Source organism: Eschrichtius robustus, chromosome 3 (genome assembly GCF_028021215.1).
Source record: "Eschrichtius robustus isolate mEscRob2 chromosome 3, mEscRob2.pri, whole genome shotgun sequence".
In the NCBI taxonomy this organism is placed as follows: domain Eukaryota; kingdom Metazoa; phylum Chordata; class Mammalia; order Artiodactyla; family Eschrichtiidae; genus Eschrichtius; species Eschrichtius robustus.
Window position 1 is genome coordinate 4,951,810 of NC_090826.1, and position 19,577 is coordinate 4,971,386.

The following is a 19,577-nucleotide window of genomic DNA, read 5'->3' on the forward strand; positions in this document are numbered from 1 at the left end:
TTTTGCCATTCTGAAGAGGCCAACTCCGTTTGAAACATGGGCATCCGCACAAACACTGCGACTTGCGACTTTAAGAAATCAAAAGGCTGGTGTCACGAGCTGGGAACGGTTGCATCTCATTCCTTTGGAATCCTGCCAGAGCATGACGAAGTCTCTTGAAGGTTAAAAAAAAGAGAATAGACAAAGACTAAAAACCTACCTAGTGCCTGAAAACAGGGTCAACATTTGATGCAACCTATAAACGCTCAATTTCATCCCCAGCTTCCACCAGCAGAAGGGGATGATGCCAGAGCTGGGACAGGAGTGACCGCCACGTCTGTGGCTGCTTTGGCATTTTTGGACTAAAGGCGTCCCAAACACTATGGGCTTCACCCGTGTCCTCCATCCCTCCCTGACTACCCGTGGGTTTAGACTGACGGACACGTGGCAGATGGACACCGGTCAGCAAGTGGAAAAGCTTAATAGTCTAAAAATACTAGCAACAGCGTGAAGGGAACACAGCTTCCTCCCTGGGGTGGAGGCTGTGACTGAAACGAGAGAACCCTCATACTGAAAAAGCCACCAGCTGCAGAATTCCTCAAGGGAACGGCGACGCCACCTCCACAAAGTGCTCGAGTTCAGCGAGACTTTTCCTTCACAGTGGGCTCAGTTCTCCTATTACACGTTAGGCACCCATACATCCCTTCTCAGTAAGTATCCGAGGAGGTACCTTCCTGTAGTTTTCCTTCAAGACATTTTTTTTTTTTAAATTAATTTGTTTTTGGCTGTGTTGGGTCTTCGTTTCTGTGCGAGGGCTTTCTCTAGTTGCGGCGAGCGGGGGCCACTCTTCATCGCGGTGCGCGGGCCTCTCACTGTCGCGGCCTCTCTTGTCGCAGAGCACAGGCTCCAGACGCGCAGGCTCAGTAGTTGTGGCTCATGGGCCCAGTTGCTCCGCGGCATGTGGGATCTTCCCAGACCAGGGCTCGAACCCGTGTCCCCTGCATTGGCAGGCAGATTCTCAACCACTGCGCCACCAGGGAAGCCTCAAGGCATTTTTATCATCAGTGAAGGCTTAGTATTGATGCAAAAGAAAAAAAAAAAAAAGCCAATTCTGATCGATGAGAACTTGATTCCCTTAAAGTCGTCTACTAAAAAGTATGAATGTAAAAGCTTATCCAGTCACCGCCTATGACTGCCTGCATACTTTTATAATCACGACAGTTGTGTATGGTTTTTCTCTGTTTCTAATGGGGAGATAATTTGGTTTGGTGATAGGAAACCATGCGATATTCTGCCAGGAAGACGTTACCCCGCTGCTCCACTGAGTGGGAATAATGCTGCTGGGAATGAAAAACCTAGACTCTGAAGAGGGGATACATAAGAGAGGCCTACAGCATTTCAGTGGCCCTGACTGCTGCCATGAAAAACTGTAACCAACGCACGGCTTCAAAACACAAGGGAGCTTTAACCTGGGACATGAGGAGAAACTTAGTAAATTCAACAGGATTCTATTTTCCTTTTTTGATGAAAAAAATTCTAAGCCACTAGACCCGACACTTTGCTACCATGAACTAATGTGACGTGATGCACTTCTATGTCCACTGAGCCAAAGGCCAGAAGCCAAATGCCCGCTGGGAGCCAGGCGGGGCGTGCGGACGGGTGGAGGGAGCGGCAGGGGCTGGGGCAAACTGGGCAGCACGGTCCAGTCCAACGGCAGGGGCTCCTCAGACCTGGGTGACTGTTGCCTCAGAGGGGAATTTAGACACAGCGTTACCAGGTCTTCTGATTTTTCCAGAGAAGATAAGAGACAGGATTTTCCTGCAAAGCCTCCTAAGTTTCAAATGTCAGCAACTACAATTCACTCCGTGGGCAACCAAAACATGGCTATAGGTTGGAAATGGCCCAGAAGCCACCAATATCAAGCAGTGGTGGAAACGGCAACAGAACCCCATTTCACTTCTGTTCCAGTCCGTATCCAAAGGCCTTTAGAAGGTTTTCATCCTAAAATTAGAACAGACAGTCACGCACGCGCGAGAGCAAATACCAAAAGAACTTCAAGGGAAAGCTTACATGACGATGAAAAAATAACTCAGTGATAGTTAATTTAACGTTAACAGCCTACCAGAATTTCTTGGGCATCAGAACCAAGTTTCTGTAATGAAATTAAGTAATAACACCTATATGTACTTACAGCAATACAGAGTTTTACAACAAATTTTCATATTAATTCTTCTACTTGATCCGCATATCATTATTTTTTAGGTCATAACACGGAAGTACAAAGCAGTCAAACGACTTGCCCAAGGCTCTAAGACTACTCAGTGGCAGAGTGAAAGAAAACAGAACCTCCTGAATTTTAGTGATAGGTCCCACATGGTATGGCTGTCCAGGTAACCTATTTCATAGATACCTGCTATTTATTTTGTTTTACTCACTATATTTACAACATTCTAATAGTACAGCCCATTAGAGTTGGAAGGGTCATTATAGACAATTTAATCCAGTAGTTCTCAACTTTTCCGTGCTTCCGTTTTGTTCACATGCACAACACAGCGCCAACAAACACTTCCTAGATTCAGTTGTAACCTCGGGTGGAAAGAGGGGCTCAGGGCCGTGGAGGGGGGGAAGGAAGTATACGTGTGGAAGGAGGGTACGTGTAGGAACTGTGCCCTTGCAGAAACCATCTACCATCACCCCCTGACCGGCCTGCTCCCTCCCCTGGGTTAAAAATTACTGGTCTAGTCCATCCCTCTTCCTATTCACCTGATGGGTTAGGAAACGGAGGACAAGTTGGATGACTAACTGTCCCAAGTTCACAGAGTTACAAAGTGGCAAAGCCAAGTGTAGAACCCAATTCCTTAAACCAAAATATAAAGGCGAGAAGAGGACTCTGATGTCTTCACATACTCTCAAAGGCATCACCGCAGGTTGTGGGATTTGGGGGCTGTTGTTCTGTAGCTGTTGAGTGATGTTCCTGGGACACGAGACACAAAGTTTCTCTTACCTCCCATCCTTCCATTTCCAGTCCTCTCTTGCCATAGATATCGTAGATGGCCCTGGTTTGGGGGTCACTGAGCACTGCAAGTTAAACACCAAACATGTTCACAAAGCACAAAATTCACCTTTCAGTCCTGACCACAATACCACCAGGCAAGGCCACCTCTTTTTGTTCTTCTCTTTCCAGCCACAATCTTCCCAGAGACCCCCTCATTCCTGATGTGTCTTTCCTCCTAATTGTTCCCCAGATCCAAGCGAGGACATGTTTAAAGGTGGCTACAACTGAGAAACATCGGATTTTTCGAGTCCAAGCTACTCTTCGTTGTGAGGTGCACTGACCCTGCATCTCTAAAGGACAGTTGTTTTTAAAAGCACCTAGTGAGTTTCTGCCACAGTCTATAAAGTACCTTGGCTTAAGAGGGTGAATCCCAGTTTCTAACAGAGCCTAATGTAAAACTAGGGACAGGCTCTGACCAGAAAAATCTGACATTATTATGCAGGGGTTTGTTTGTTTGTTTTTGGGTGCCTCTCTTCTTTATTTGTAAATCATTTTTAAAAGACACAAACACCTCTCACTATGGTGTCGGCCAGGTCACCTAAAGTACATCAGAAAAAGACTGTTCAGTGAGGGCGAGAGCTGTTCAAAGGACCTCCAAACCGAACCTGAACATCCGTATAGCAAACAGTCGTTACCTCCCTCCTCTGCTGGGCCAACTTCTGTTCAAGACCTTTGAATCTTTCCCCGCCTGAGATTTCCCATACATTTTTAGGTCTAATTAAAAATGATGTAAATGACTCTATCAACATTCAAATCTAATGAGGAAGAAAGAAATGCGGACCACCGGAAAACTTGGGAGCCAAACTTCTTGAGCTGATCTCTAGGATTTAATAGGGAATTATTTATTCACCATCTCAGTCTCCCTTTAGGCCAAACACTGGGGCCAGGTCTGCTGCTGCAGCATTTTCACAAGCACTGGTAGGGTTTTTCTGTTAACTCTTCCCCAAATCTCCAAAACAATACAATCCAGTATGTGGGTAATTCGGACAACCAAATACAATAAAAGGAACGAGTTTTTGGTCAAGCTTTATTCAGACCAGATAAGTAGCCTGTAAAGTTACATTTGGTGAAGACACAGGCTGACTGTACACACACGTGTGTCACAGTCTCAGTTTACTGCTCATTGAAATCTAACTTTCTGGTAAAATTATAGTGAATACAGCAATACGCCTTTATGTCCACAATGAGAAGTCTTAATTTTGTAAAGAAAATCTAATTTTTGGTCTACCTAATTAAGGAGCAAATCACCAAATGGCTCTGGAATGAATAACTTACTTTACTTGGCATAGATCCTAAGAGTGATTTCATATTTTTTTAATTTTAATTTTAAAAATAGTGGTATAACACACACAACATAAAATTGATCATCTTAACCATGTTTAAGTGTACAATTCAGTGGTGTTAAATAAATTCGCAATGTTGTGTGACCATCACCACAATCTATTTCTAGAACTTTTTCATCATCTCAAACAGAAACTGTACCTATTAGTGATTTTAATATTTCATAAACAGATATATTACAAAACTTTTTCTGAAATACATAAGATATAAATATAAAAATCTGAATTACTTGATTTCATTTCCTGTTAGGCTTCTTAACACCATTTTCTTCCTTTTGTTAGTACCTGTCCTTAACTGAATGCTACAGAACCAATAAAATCACTTTCAGATGGAAAAAATGTTCTTTGTATCTTCTCACAAAAAAAAGAGAACAAAGAGAGCTTGTCTGTAGTGATCAGCCTTTTACCTCTAAGAGTTCCCTTTAGAAGAAAACTAGTAAATGATTTAAAGCTGGAGTATTCCCTTGCAATTCAGACGCTGGGCTATTACTTCACCTGCAGCCTCATTTTCTACTTACTGGACACGTATTGATTTCCAAAGCAAAATACTACTCTTTCAAAGGTCCCTGTCAGTAAAAAGTACTAAACTAACCACCTCTTTTATACACCTCTAAGGACTCTCTTTTTCTATCCTCTACAAATCAAGCCTCTTAAAAATTGAGTGTCTGCTACCAGGGTGTTTCTATAGAGCCAAGCCCCGCACTGACCTTCATAAGCCTGGTGAACAAGGTTAAACAGTCGCTCCGCCTGCAATTTGAGCTCCGGGTCTCTGTGCTTGTCAGGATGGTAAAGCATACACAGCCTGCGGTAGGCTGCTTTCAGCTCTTCGGAAGTGGCCTACAGAAGGAAAAATCCAATTAGAGAACAATCAGTGCTACTTAAATATTATCATGGTCAGAATCAGCCTTGAAATGGGAAGCTGTCAGCCACTTTCCAACATGTTTGCTCTCTACATATAGGACATAATGAAGTTATGCTTTATTACTTCAATAAGGCCCCTTTTTTCCACAGTTAATAAAGTGATCAATTATGTACATCGACAGCAACTGTGTTTTGCTGGGAAATGCTGCTATCAGATGAAATGAAAGCTTGTGTCCCTACCCTGGTTCTCTGTGCTCTGAGCGGAAATGAGAAACGTCACAGAGACCTGCTTGCTCTGTAACCTGAGTTATTTAAAGTCAATCCTGCCAAGGTACTCTCAACAAAGAATTTGTTCAGAAAGGAAAAAAGCTATATACCATTAGACAGAAATGCCATGCCTTTAATCCGCTTTCTGACAAAGGAAACTCAATGAATATTCACCCTTAAAAAATCAAAGACATAGAATTGTCAAATCAACACACATTTCTATTCAACCTCTAATTCTAAAAGGTAGCACACAAAGCAGGCAAAAATGCTTTACTATCCTACAGTAAAAAGCCTTCCCACCCCCAGCACCCAAAGGGTCACTACCCAAAACATACACCTCTCCAATTCTTGTAAGTAATCAATTTGAGGGGAAAATGCACCATAAGAAGAGCACAGATGACACAAAGGGTGAAATGGGCTCTGGGTGTGTTTTAACTGCACAGAAGGGAGGAAGGAAGAGGGATGACAGAAATCCACTTTCTCCTTCGCCTGCCTCTCAGCCGCCACGTTCTCAGAAACAGACTTCGTCAGAGGCTCTAGAACACTGTGCCATCTCTCTGGCAGGGCCCTCAGGTGTGTTTTGGGGAAGTACTATGTCTGATATTATACCAACCCCAGGGACCATTCTGGTCTGTCAGAGGTGATGCCAAATGGACAGCTCTGTCCAGATGATTTCTCAAGTAAATAACATTTTATTCTGCGAGGCAACCCCACCGTTTTGACAACAGAAGCAAATTCTGGGTCACTGACAACATGCCAGAGGGGCCTGAGAAGCCAGCTCCCTGGGTAGAGGAATGGGACCAGGTCCCCAGTGAGGAAGCTGAGGATGAATGGTGCTCTGGGATCAGGTCTGGGAACACAGGTACACAGGAGAGCGGTCACAGGGACACGATTACTCGAGGCATCAAGGTTACGAGGGAAGACGTTAAACTGTATTTTTCTTTAATGTCCACGATTTTCAATATCTTCCAATTCCAGGAGTAATGAATGATTTTTACCAATGAATAAAGGCAAAACCTTACTTCAGTGGTAATTTTTGGTCTGAAATTTAGATATTTTCTATAGGGCCAAGTTATTCTGATGCCAGGAAATCTGTGCAAGTTTACCAGAGATCTTAAACAAGGAATTCTGCAGAACTCCCAACAGGAAGACAATAACCGTTACTGGTACGTTACGTGTGTCAGTCCCACGTGCCCGGGAGGAGAGGCTGTGAGGACCCGGATGCCACTCTCGGGCCACTTTCTCCGTCCGAGGAGTGGGTGGTTGGGTGGATGACCTCTGCGGGTTTTCCCAGCTCTAACTGGACGTGGCTCTGTCATGAGAAAAGCTCTGCCAGACCCGGGACACTCAGCTGTCCTTTAACGCAGACAGGACCCTCGCGGTTCGACTATAGGCACAGGCGCACATCAGTGTTTTTAATCAGCAGCTTCTTGACGGTTTCCATTAACTACTTCACTGGAAAATGGTCAAGGACCTTGTTGACTGAGCATCCTTTTGCCTCCAAGGATTAGGCAGACATCTGCCCCGTGCCAGCACTAATCTCTTTCTCCATCTCCTCTTTGGTGTAGCCTTTGGGAATCACACTCCTGAACAATTTGTAGATGGCCGTCCTCCCCCTTTCTCTGCATCTGGCCGTCCGTGGGATTTCCTCTGGTGTCACACGCCAGCCTTCCGGTGGTGGTTAAGAACGCAGGCTTCGGGCTAATGAGCGTTCCGACCCTCGGCTTTCTCACCTGCTGACGGGGCTGACAAGTATGCTGGGGGCGGCGTGGAAGTGAGATGAGACGGTGACCACACAGTGCTCCCTACAGCGCCCAGCACACAGCAAACACCTACTCACTGTCGCTCTTCTAGAACCTTTTCTTTGTTTTCTCATCTTGAAACTGAAGACAACAGTACCCCTCTCACAATTCCTTTGAGGAGTAAATGAGCTAATACGCATACAAGCTCTTAACAATGCCTTGCACACATGAGGAATTTAATCACTGTAGCTATCATTACTGTCACAATTCAACTTTGATATCCTTTTGGCAGCATGAATACTGAAACTGGGACAATTCAGAGAGAAGGCACAGCCCTGGTGTGAGGATGATAGGAACATTCATTCATGAAGGGGCCCACGTTTGTGAAAATTCACTGACCTGCATGCTTATGACGTGCACTTTTCTATACATGTATTCTATTTCAATAAAAACACAAGACTAAACGTTCCCATCTCTGGGATCTCTGTGGTTCCCTTTTCTTTCTCCTACCGTAGGCTTCTTTCCACGCTCACGTCAATTATGCAACGCATTCCCTGCCACACTTACCAATATGCCACCCGTGCCAAATCCCATTGTTTTAAGCAAATAAAGAATAGTTAACCAATGGCAAATTAAATGTGTCTTCTCCAGATAGGTTTACTTATGTAACGATGCAAAAGGGACTTGTTCCTTCCTGAGTAGCCATTACAAATTATTCTCTTTCTGCAAATTTTGATTGCTCTGTCCAGCATCTCATAAAAATTACAAGTGCAGGATTAGACAGACTTGACTGACTTTAGTTTAGACTGCTATTTCCTGGTTGTTAAATGTAAACCAGATGACAAGGGAGTAGAGTGTCTAGTCTGCAATACCTTCTTTAATCATATTAATAAATGGTTTAACGTGCTACTGATTAAGTAAGAGAAATGAGAAGTTTAATTTTTAATAAATATCACATTCAATGAAAGGTTAGATTGGGCCTTTTATCGTAACTGAATAGCTAAGGTCACTGGTTCGATATTTCATAAATGATAAACTCTTTCACTATTGTAAAAACACTGATATCATTTCAAAATATGTGATATCATTAAAAACGATGCCTAAAGTTACGTACTTGTTTCTAACACTCATTGTAAAATTAAGAGATATATTGTGCTTTAAGCGTGAAAAGTTTCATCATCTCAATCATCTGGTTATAATTTCAATGGAAAGTAAATCTATTATAAATTCAACCTTTATGTATCACAAGATTCATAGTGAAAAGGTCCCTAGAGACCTGTAGAGTTTAGTGGTCTGTTAAAGCTGTTGGATTAGATGCTATACAATACAAAAATGCAATAAACCACAAAAAAGAAGTTCAAGGCAAACATATTAAAAAATAAAAATATCTGTATATGCAGATGTTGTCTATGTAGAAAATCATAAAGAATCTACAAAAAAAAACCTACTAGGTGATTTTAGCAAGGTCATGGGATACAGGATCAACAGGCAAACATCAATTTATTTCTATATACTAAAAATCGAAACTTAAAAGGACAATACCATTTAAAGTATCATTAACAAACATGAACCACTTAGGGATAAATTTAACAACTGCAAGACCCATACACTGAAAACTACAATGCACTGCTGAAAGAAATTAAAGAAGACCAAAAATAATGGAGAGATAAGCTGCCTTCATGCATCAGCAGATTCAGTACTGCTCAGATGTCAGATTTCCCCAAAGCAACCTATAGATTCAATGCAATCCAGTGAAAATCCCAGCTTTTTTTGGTAGAAACTGACAAGCCAATTCTAAAATTTATATGGAAAAATGATACGGAGCAAAAAGAAATTTTACTTTCCTAGTTATTTTACTAACCAAAATAACTTTGAGGAAGAACTGGAGGACTCACATTACTGGACTTTAAGATTTATCATATGGGGGCCTCCCTGGTGGCGCAGTGGTTAAGAATCCGCCTATCAATGCAAGGGACATGGGTTCGAGCCCTGACCCAGGAAGATCCCACATGCTACGGAGTAACTAAGCCCATGCGCCACAACTACTGAGCCTGCGCTCTAGAGTCCACAAGCCACAACTACTGAGCCCACATGCCACAACTACTGAAGCCCGCGAGCCTAGAGCCCGTGCTCCCAACAAGAGAAGCAACCGCAATGAGAAGCCCGCGTACCGCAACGAAGAGTAGCCCCCGCTCGCCGTAACTAAAGTCCACGCAGAGCACTGAAGACCCAACGCAGCCAAAAATAAAAATAAATAATAAAATAAATAAATTTATAAAAAAGAAAAAAAGAAGAGATTTATTATATGGCTATGGTAATCAAGACAGGGTGGTACCAGTAAAAGAACAGATACACAAATCAGTGGAAAAGAGGTGAGTCTACAAATAGACCCCTATATATATACTGTCAGTTGATTTTTGACAAAGGTGTGCAATATAAGGTAGTGCAATGGGGAAAAGATAGTTCTTCAATGAATGATGCTAGAAGAAGGGAATATTCATACGCAAAAATATGAACCTTAACCCTTACTGTGAGATACTAGACCTGCCTGCAAGAAATGCTCAAGGGAGTCCTGCCAGGTGAAATGAAAGGACACCAGACAGTAACTCAAAGCCACATGAAGAAATAAAGATCTCAGTAAAGGCAAATACATGGGCAATTATAAAAGCTAGAGTTATTATAAAAATGGTTTATAACTCCACATCTTGTTTTCTCAATGATTTAAGAGACTAACACATTAAAAAAAAAAAAGATTAATCTAAAAGCTCGTCTTATAGCTCTGGCTTGTAATTTCACATTTTGTTTCTACATAATTTAAGAGACTAACGTATTATAAAAAATGATCATTAGTTTATTTTTTAGACATACAATATACAAAAATGCAATTTTATGACATCAATAACTGAAAGAGGTGGGACAGAGCTGTAAAAGAACAGAGTTTTGGTACATTATTGAAGTTAAGCTGGTATAAATTCAAATTACACTGTTATAACGTTAGGATGTTAAATGCAATTTGAGGTGTTAAATGTGACCACAAAGGAAATAGTTACAGAATATACATAAAAGGAAACGAGAGGTGAATTAAAACATTTCACTACAAAAAATCAGCTAAACACAAAAGACAGTTATGTGGGACATGAGGGACAAACAAAACGGCCCACAGAGAACAAATAGCAGGGCTTCCCTGGTGGTGCAGTGGTTGAGAATCCGCCTGCCAATGCAGGGGACACGGGTTCGAGCCCTGGTCTGGGAAGATCCCACATGCCGCGGAGCAGCTGGGCCCGTGAGCCACAATTACCGAGCCTGCGCGTCTGGAGCCTGTGCTCCGCAACAAGAGAGGCCATGATAGTGAGAGGCCCGCGCACCGCGATGAAGAGTGGCCCCCACTTGCCACAACTAGAGAAAGCCCTCGTACAGAAACGAAGACCCAACACAGCCAAAAATAAATAAATAAATTAATTAAAAAAAAAAAAAGAAAACAAATAGCAAAGTAACAGAAATAGTCCCTCTTATCAGTAATTACTTTAAATGTCAATAGATTAAATTCCTTAATCAAATGACAGAGACTGGCAGAATGGATGAAAACACATGACCACACTATATGTTAGCAACAAAAGACTCAGTTGAGATTTAAAGACACAAACAGGTTGAAAGTGAAAGGATGGAAAGAGACATCCCTTGCAAATAGTAACCAAAATAGAGCACGGGTGGCTATACTAATATCAGACAGAATAGACATTAAATCAAAAAAGGTTATAAGGGACTTCCCTGGTGGCACAGTGGTTAAGAATCTGCCTGCCAATGCAAGGGACACGGGTTTGAGCCCTGGTCCAGGAAGATCCCACATGCCGCAGAGCAACTAGGCCCGTGCACCACAACTACTGAGCCTGTACTCTAGAGCCCACGAGCCACAACTACTGAGCCCGCGTGCCACAACTACTGAAGCCCACATGCGAAGAGCCCATGCTCCTCAACAAAGAGAAGCCACTGCGATGAGAAGCCCACGCACTGCAACAAAGACTAGCCCCTGCTCGCTGCAACTAGAGAAAGCCTGCGCGCAGCAACAGACCCAACGCAGCCAAAATAAATAAATTTAAAAAAGGTTATAAGACACAAAGAAAGACATTACATATTAATAAAAGGTTCATACAGCAAGAAGACAGAATAACTATAAACTTATATACCTAATGACAGACCATCAAATACATAAAGCAAAAATTGACAGAACTGAAGGGAGAGAAATAGAGTTTCACAGTAATAGGTGGAGACTTCAACATCCTATGAATAACCAGACAAAAGATAAGTAAGGCAATAGAGGACTTGAACAACACAATGAACCAACTAGATCTAACAGACACATACAGAATATTCTACCCAACAACAGAAACACATTCTTCTCAAGTGTACATGGGACATTTTCCAGGATTGACCATTTGGTAGGCCACAATTTAAGTCTCAATAGATTTTAAAAGACAGATATCATACAAAGGGGCTTCCCTGGTGGCGCAGTGGTTAAGAATCTGCCTGCCAACGCAGGGGACACGGGTTCGAGCCCTGGTCTGGGAAGATCCCACATGCCATGGAGCAACTAAGCCTGTGCACCACAACTACTGAACCTGCGCTCTAGAGCCCACGAGCCACAACTACTGAGCCCGTGGGCCACAACTACTGAAGCCCGTGTGCCTAGAGCCCGTGCTCTGCAACAAGAGAAGCCACCGCAATGAGAAGCCCGTGCACCGCAACGAAGAGTAGCCCCCGCTTACTGCAACTAGAGAAAGCCCGCGTGCAGCAACGAAGACCCAACGCAGCCAAAAATAAATAAGTAAAATAAATAAATTTATTAAAAAAAAAAAAAAGATATCATACAAAGTATCCTCTCCAACCACAATGGGATGAAATTAGAAATCAATTACATAGGGAAAACTGGAAAAGACACAAATTTGTGACAAACAATACACTCTTAAACGACCAATAGATCGAAGAAAAAAAATCACAAGGGAAATTAGAAAATACTTAGAGATGAATGAAAACGAAACACAACATACCAAAACTTATGGGATGCAGTGCTAAGGGGGAAGTTTATAGCTATAAATGTTTACATTAAAAAACAGGAAATCTCAATTCCCTGGCAGTCCAGTGGTTAGGACTCTACACTCTCACTGGCAAGGGCCCAGTTTCAAACCCTGGTCAGGGAACTAAAATCCCACAAGCTGCGCAGCATGGAAAAAGGAAATATCAAATCAACAACTAACTAGCCAACTTTTTTTTTTTTTTTGGCTGTGTTGGGTCTTTGTTGCTGCGTGTGGGCTTTCGCTAGTTGTGGAGAGCAGGGGCTACGCTTCATTGTGGTGGCTTCTCCTGTTGCGAAGCATGAGCTCTAGGCGCACGGGCTTCAGTAGTTGTGGCACGTGGGCTCAGCAGTTGTGGCTCGTGGGCTCTAGAGCACAGGCTCAGTAGCTGTGGTGCACGGGCTTAGCTGCTCCACAGCATGTGGGATCTTCCTGCACCAGGGCTCGAACCCGTATCCCCTGAACTGGCAGGTGGATTCTTAACCACTGCAACACCAGGGAAGTCCCTAACTTTACAACTTTTAAGAAACTAGAAAAGAACGAAATAATGTCATTTGCAGCGACATGGATGGACCTAGAGATTGTCATACCGAGTGAAGTAAGTCAGACGGAGAAAGACAAATATATTTTGCTTATATGTGGAATCTAAAAAAATGGTACAAAGGAACCTATTTACAAAACAGAAATAGAGCCACGGATGTAGAGAACAAAATTATGGTTACCAAGAGGCAAAGGGGTGAGGGGGAGGGATAAATTGGGAGATTGGGATTGACATATACACATTACTATATATAAAATAGATAGCCAATAAGAACCTACTGTATATCACAGGGAACTCTATTCAATATTCTGTAATGACTTACTTATATGGGAATAGAATCTACAAAAGTGTGGATATCTGTATATGTATGACTGATTCACTTTGCTGTACAGCAGAAACTAATCCAACTCTGTAAATCAACTATACTCTAATAAAAATTAATTAAAAAATAAATAAAAGAGAAAAAAAGAAACTAGAAAAAGAAGAAAAACTAAACTCGAAGCTGGCAGGAGAAGGAAATCATAAAGATTAGAGCAGAGGTAAATAGAGAACAGATAAACAATAGAAAGAATTAGTGAAAAAAAAGTTGCTTCTTCAAAAAGACAACACAATCGACAAACCTTTGGCTAGACTAACTAAGGAAAAAAAGAAAGAAGACTCAAATTACTAAAATCAGAAATGAAAGTGGAGATATTACTACCGATTCTACAGAAATAGAAAAATTGGAAAACTTAGATGAAATGGACAAATGACTAGAAATACAAAATCTACCAAGACTGAATCATGATCTAATAGGAAATCTGAATAGACCTATAACTAGTAAAGAGATTGAATTAGTAATCAAAGACCTCTTGACAAAGAAATGCCCTGGACCTGATGGATTCACTGGTGAATTCTTCCAGACATTTAAAGAAGAACTAATATCAATCCTCAAACTTTTCCAAAATATTGAAGAGGGAACACTTCCAAACTCATCCTATGAGGCCACTATTACCCTGATGCCAAAGCCAGACAAAGACACCACACAAAAAAGAAAACTATAGACCAATATCCCTTATGAACATAGATGCAGAAATCCTCAACAAAATATCAGCAGAGTTCAGCAGCATATTAAAAGGATATACATTATGACCAAGAGGGATTTATTCTTGGACTGCAACGATAGTTCCATGTATGAAAATTGATCAATATAATATACCATATTCATAGAAACCATGATCATCTCAACTGTTGCAGAAAAAGCACTGACAAAGTTCAACACACCTTCATCATAAAAACACTCAGCAAACTAGCAACAGAAGGAGACTAAAAGAAACTAAAAGCCATGAAGAGCTCTTACAACTGAAGAAGACAAATTCAAAGCAAACATCATACTCAGTGGTGAAAGACTGAAAGCTTCTCCTCTAAGATCAGGAACAAGGTATGAATGTCTGTTCTCACCAGTTCTATTCAACATTGCACTGGAAGTCCTAGCCAGAGCAATTAGGTAAAAAAAGAAATAAAAGGTATCCAAAGTGGAAAAGAAATAAAATTATCTCTGTTTGCAGATGATATTATCTTATATGTAGAAAACTATAAAAATTCCACACATACACAAAACCTTGTTAGGACTAACAAATGAGTTCAGCAAAGTTGCAAGATACAAAGCCAACACACAAAAATTAGCTGCATTTCTATACATGAACAATAAACAATCTGAAAAGGAAATGAAGAAAACAGTTCCATTTCCAATAGCATCAAAAACAAAGAAACAAAAAACTTAAGAATTAACTTAAACTTAAAAGACTTACATAAAGAAACTAAGATGACATAAATAAACAGAAAGATACTTTATATTAATGGATTGGAAGACTTAATATTATTAAAATGTCACTACTATGCAAAGCAACTAACAGAATCAATTCAATCCCTATTAAAATCCCAATGACATTTTTCACAGAAATAGAAAAGTCCCTTCTAAAATTCACATGGAATCTCAAGGGATCCCAAAAGCCAAAACAATCTTGAAAAAGGACAAAGATGGGGGACTCACACTTCTGTATTTTAAAATTTACAACAAAGCTACAGTAATCAAAACAGATTGATATCTGCATAAAGACAGACATACAGACCAATGGAATAGAATAGAGAGCCCAGAAGTAAACCCTCACACAAACTGTCAAATTATTTTTGACAAGCATGCCAAGACTATTCAATAGGGAAAGGACAGTCTTTTCAACAAATGGTACTGGGATAACTGAGTATCCCCATGAAAAGAATGAAGACCCTTACCTAACACCATGTACAAAAACTAATGCGACTGATTTTTGTGTGTTGACTTTGTATCCTGCAACTTTTGCTGAATCCGTTTATTAGTTTATCCACCCAAAATGGATCAAAGACCTAAACATAAGAGCTGAAACTATAAAACTCTTAGAAGAAAATACAGAGCAAAAGCTTCATGACATTGGATTTGGCAATGATTTCTTGGATACAACACCAAAGGCACATACAACAAAAGAAAAAATGGACAAATTGGACTTCACCAAAATCAAGAACTTTTATGAATCAAAGGATACCATCAAGAAAGTGAAAAAACAACCTACAGAATGGGAGAAAATATTTGCAAACAGTATATCTGATAAGAGATTAATATCCAGAATATATAAAGAATTCCTAAAACTCAACAAAAACAATCTGATTCAAATATGGCAAAGGACTTAAACAGACATTCATATATCAAAGAACATATATGAATGGCCAAAAGCACATGGAAAGATGCTGCATATCACTAGCCATTAGGGAAATACAAGTCAAAGCCACAATGAGATACCACTCCACACCCATTAGGCTGGCTACTATAGACAAAAAAACAAACAAGTGCTGGCAAAGATGTGGAGAAATCGGAACTCATGTGCATTGCTGGCAGGAATGTAAAATGGTAGAGCTTTTATGGGAAATAGTATGGCAGTTCCTCAAAAAAATTAAAAACAGATTTACCATACAATCCAGCAATTCCACTTCTGGGTAAATACCCAAAAGAACTGAAAGCAGGGTTTTGAACAGATATTTGTACACTCATATTCAGAGCAGCATTATTCACAACAGCTAAAATGTGGAAGCAGCCCACGTACCCATCAACAGATGAATGGATAAGCAAAATATGGTATATAAATACAATTGAATATTATTCAGCCTTAAAAAGGCAGGGAATTCTGACATGTGCTGCAACATGGATGAACCTTGAGAACATTATATTAAGTGAAATAAGCCAGTCACAAAAAGAGAAATACTGTATAATTTTACTTACTGTTTAACAGGTATATACTGTTTAACAGGTATAGAGTTTGAGTTTTACAAGATGAAACGAGTTCAGGAGATATAAATGGTGGTGGCAGATGCACAACAATATGTAAGCATTTAATATCACTGAACTGTATACTTAAAAATGGCTAAGATGGTAAATTTTATGTTATATGTATCTTACAAGTTAAAAAATTGAAAAAACCAAAAAGCCAACAAAACCTGAGAATTGAAAAAAAGACACAAATGTGAAAGCTGAAACCATAAAGCTTCTAAAAGACAACATAGGAGATAATCTTTCTAACTTCAAGTTAAAGATTTCCTATATAGGATAATAAAAGAAAAATATTTGTAAAATATCTGTCTCATAGATTTGTATTTGGAATATACAATGAGCTCTCACAACTGAAGAAGATAAACAACCTGATACGATAACGAGTAAAAGATGTAAACAGAAACGTCAACAAAAGATGATATAGGACTGGTGAACAAGTACATGAAAAGACATTCAACACTGTCAGTCATTAGGGAAATGCAAATTAAAAACACGAGATACTATTAACAACCACTAGAATGACTAAAATGAAAAAGACTGAGAATATTAAGTGTTGGTGAGGATGTGGAGCAAAAATAAACTTCATTTTCAAAAATATGAAGAGCAACTTTGTCATAAGCATAGATTATAAAAATGGCATCAATTCCTTTGGTTAAAGAGGTTAAAGAAATGAGTCAAATGCTAGTTTTTTCCTAACTGAATTACCTTAAAAATATTTTTTTCTTATTAGAAAAATATATTCATCATAGATAAAATTGAAAATACAGGTAAGAAAAATATATTTAAAAATAAAATTGTATTTCTTCTACAATATAATTGTATAACCTGTTTTTTCAGTTAAAGGTCTTGTGGAGTTTTGGTTTTTCGGGTTTTATTGGTCATTAAGTGTTTTCTACACCATTTTAAATGCTGTTATTACAGTTTATATAACAATCTTCTATTAACAATTTTCATTTGTTTTAAAAAGGCTGCAGTGGACATCCCTATAGCTAAATAGACTTTGTGTGTATGCATGATTATCTTTTTGAAAATAAGTCTCTAAAATTGTTGGATAAAAGGGTATAAGACTTCCATTTTAGTCTTCTGAACTGATCTCCAGAAAGTATTTACCGTTTAATTATTTTAATTTAAAAAATTTAATTTTATCCAAGGACTATGTAAACAGTTTATAAATAAAACTACTAGACTTATAACCCAAAACAGCATTCACTCCCACTCCTCAGATGCAAGCACTTTTAAATCTTTTAGCATTTTTCTCATTTTATTTCTAAATATACTCATATCCTTAATTTAAAACTTTTAGACTTAATTTAAGAGAATTTAGTTCTCTTCCACTTCCTTGTGCTTATCTTTCCCCTCCCTTCTATGTAATTATCACAACTTTGGTTCAAATCAATGCACAGTTTTTCTTTTTAATTAGTTTAGTTTTAATTATGACTGTAAATATAGTTCAAAGCTGAATCAAACAGTATACTATGATTACATTTCTTTTCTTGAACTACTTTTTATTTTTCCTGGAGTTAACAATTGCCTCATCTTTTTCATTTGCTTTAGCTTTCTATGGCTCTGTTACGATTCTTCTCCAACTCTTCACAGTATACTTCTTAAAGACTTCTAATATTCCTCTCAATATGAAAATATCAAATAGCACATCACTTTGATTTTTTTTTTTCCCTCTAAGAGGCATTCCTCCAAGAGCTCTCTGCCCTGTTCTGGTTGTTAGGCTTGCTAAACAAACTTCATCTTAGGACTTCCTGTCACCATCTTCCTGGGTATCTTTCCTGTGTTGGTATCTCTTTTCTGTATCCTGTGCCTTTCTCTTTCTTAGTTTTCTTCTTCATTTTGGTGGAGCTCAATCTCCAGTAGTTTCCTTTATAGATATTCTCAAACGAAGAAGGAGCTTTTGGAAATTAAAAATTAGATAACAGAAATAAAAGATTGGTTGGGAGGAAAAATTTTTTAGGCTTTGTATATCTCAGAATGATCTTATAATCTGCCTTTATACTTAACGAATAGTTGGCTGGGTATAGAATTCTAGCTTGGAAATAACTTTCCCTCAGGATTTTTATTACATTGCTCCACTGTCTTCTAGTTTACAGTACTACTGGTGAGATACCTAATGTCTTTCCAATTCCAGTCCTTTGTTTGCGACCTGTTTGGAAACTTTTAGGACTCTCTCTTTAACCTATGATTTCCTTTAGTATGGGGGTCCTTTTCTCCCCCATCCACTATGCTAGTTATCTGAATGGCCTTTTTTAACCTATAGTCTCCTATCTTTTGAGAAATATTCTCATATTAATTGTTTCATAATGTCTTCCCCCTCATTTTACTTTACTTCATGGCTAAGAACTGATCTTCTAGTTTTTAAGTTTTACTTTTGTGCATATTTCCTCATCTTTATCTTCCAACCCTTCCATAGAATTTTTTGTTATCTTATTTTTAATTTCCAAGAGCTCCTTCTCTTTTTATACAGTATTGCTCTTTGATATATCACCTTGTTCTTATTTCTTACATGTAGTATCTTATCTATCTGAAGATGATCTAGTTTCCAAACTCCCTGCATTGTCTGCTTCCTTCTAGTTTCTCCTTGCTGTCTGCATGATCTCAGAATTTCACGTTGGAGCCTTCCCTCAAACATTTGACATTCTTTGGCAATTGACTTACACTTCATAGTAAGATACTAAGAAGCTATCTGGAAGCTCTGTATGTGTGAACAGGTCTTGTCATGTGATGAGCTTCTCTGTGAAATGCCTGGGAGGGAACCTAGAAGTTTCATTTGGTAGTCTTTTCTTTTTGATGGGCTAGTTCCTTCAGGGGAGAGACCAGAGAATATAGGAAGAAAAGCCAGAAGTCTCACCATGCAAACACTAACACACCCCCCTGTCTCTGTTAGGGTGCCACTCTCACCCTTTACTGTCTATGTCCAGGCTCCAGAGTCTCTCTGGCTCAACTTCTCCAAAGGAGAATCCTCCTGCCTCCTGGCTGGGTGGGCTAACGGATTTCCATCTTATCAGAGCTCAATACTATCATTAAAAAGAAAAAAAAAAATCTTTGTCAATCTGGTAGAGAAAAAACAAAACAAACAAAAAAAAGCCTTGTTTTAACTTGCATTTCTTTTTTTACTAGTGAGGGTGACATTTTTTCCATACACTTATTTGCATTTTATTTCATTTTTTTAGATTATTTTTTTGATGTGGACCATTTTTAAAGTCTTTATTGAATTTGTTACAATATTGCTTCTGCTTTGGTTTTTTGGCTGCGAAGCATGTGGGATCTTAGCTCCCTGACCAGGGATCAAACCCTCACCCCCTGTATTGGAAGGAGAAGTCTTAACCACTGGATCGCCAGGGAAGTCCCTTCTTTGCATTTTAGATTTCTTCTATTTG

At 39.5% G+C, this 19,577-nt stretch overlaps 1 protein-coding gene across 1 annotated transcript in view; it reads right to left on the reverse strand.

Annotated features, from left to right (window-relative positions):
- The window catches only part of DNAJC11 (DnaJ heat shock protein family (Hsp40) member C11), a 64,865-nt gene that overhangs the window by 33,942 nt on the left and 11,346 nt on the right, over nucleotides 1–19,577 (reverse strand). The window contains exons 2-3 of the mRNA XM_068538790.1: nucleotides 5,082–5,211; nucleotides 2,984–3,057 (exon numbers count right to left, since the gene is read on the reverse strand). Of these exons, the coding sequence (XP_068394891.1) occupies nucleotides 2,984–3,057; nucleotides 5,082–5,211 (204 nt within the window). The remainder of the gene's footprint in view (nucleotides 1–2,983; nucleotides 3,058–5,081; nucleotides 5,212–19,577) is intronic.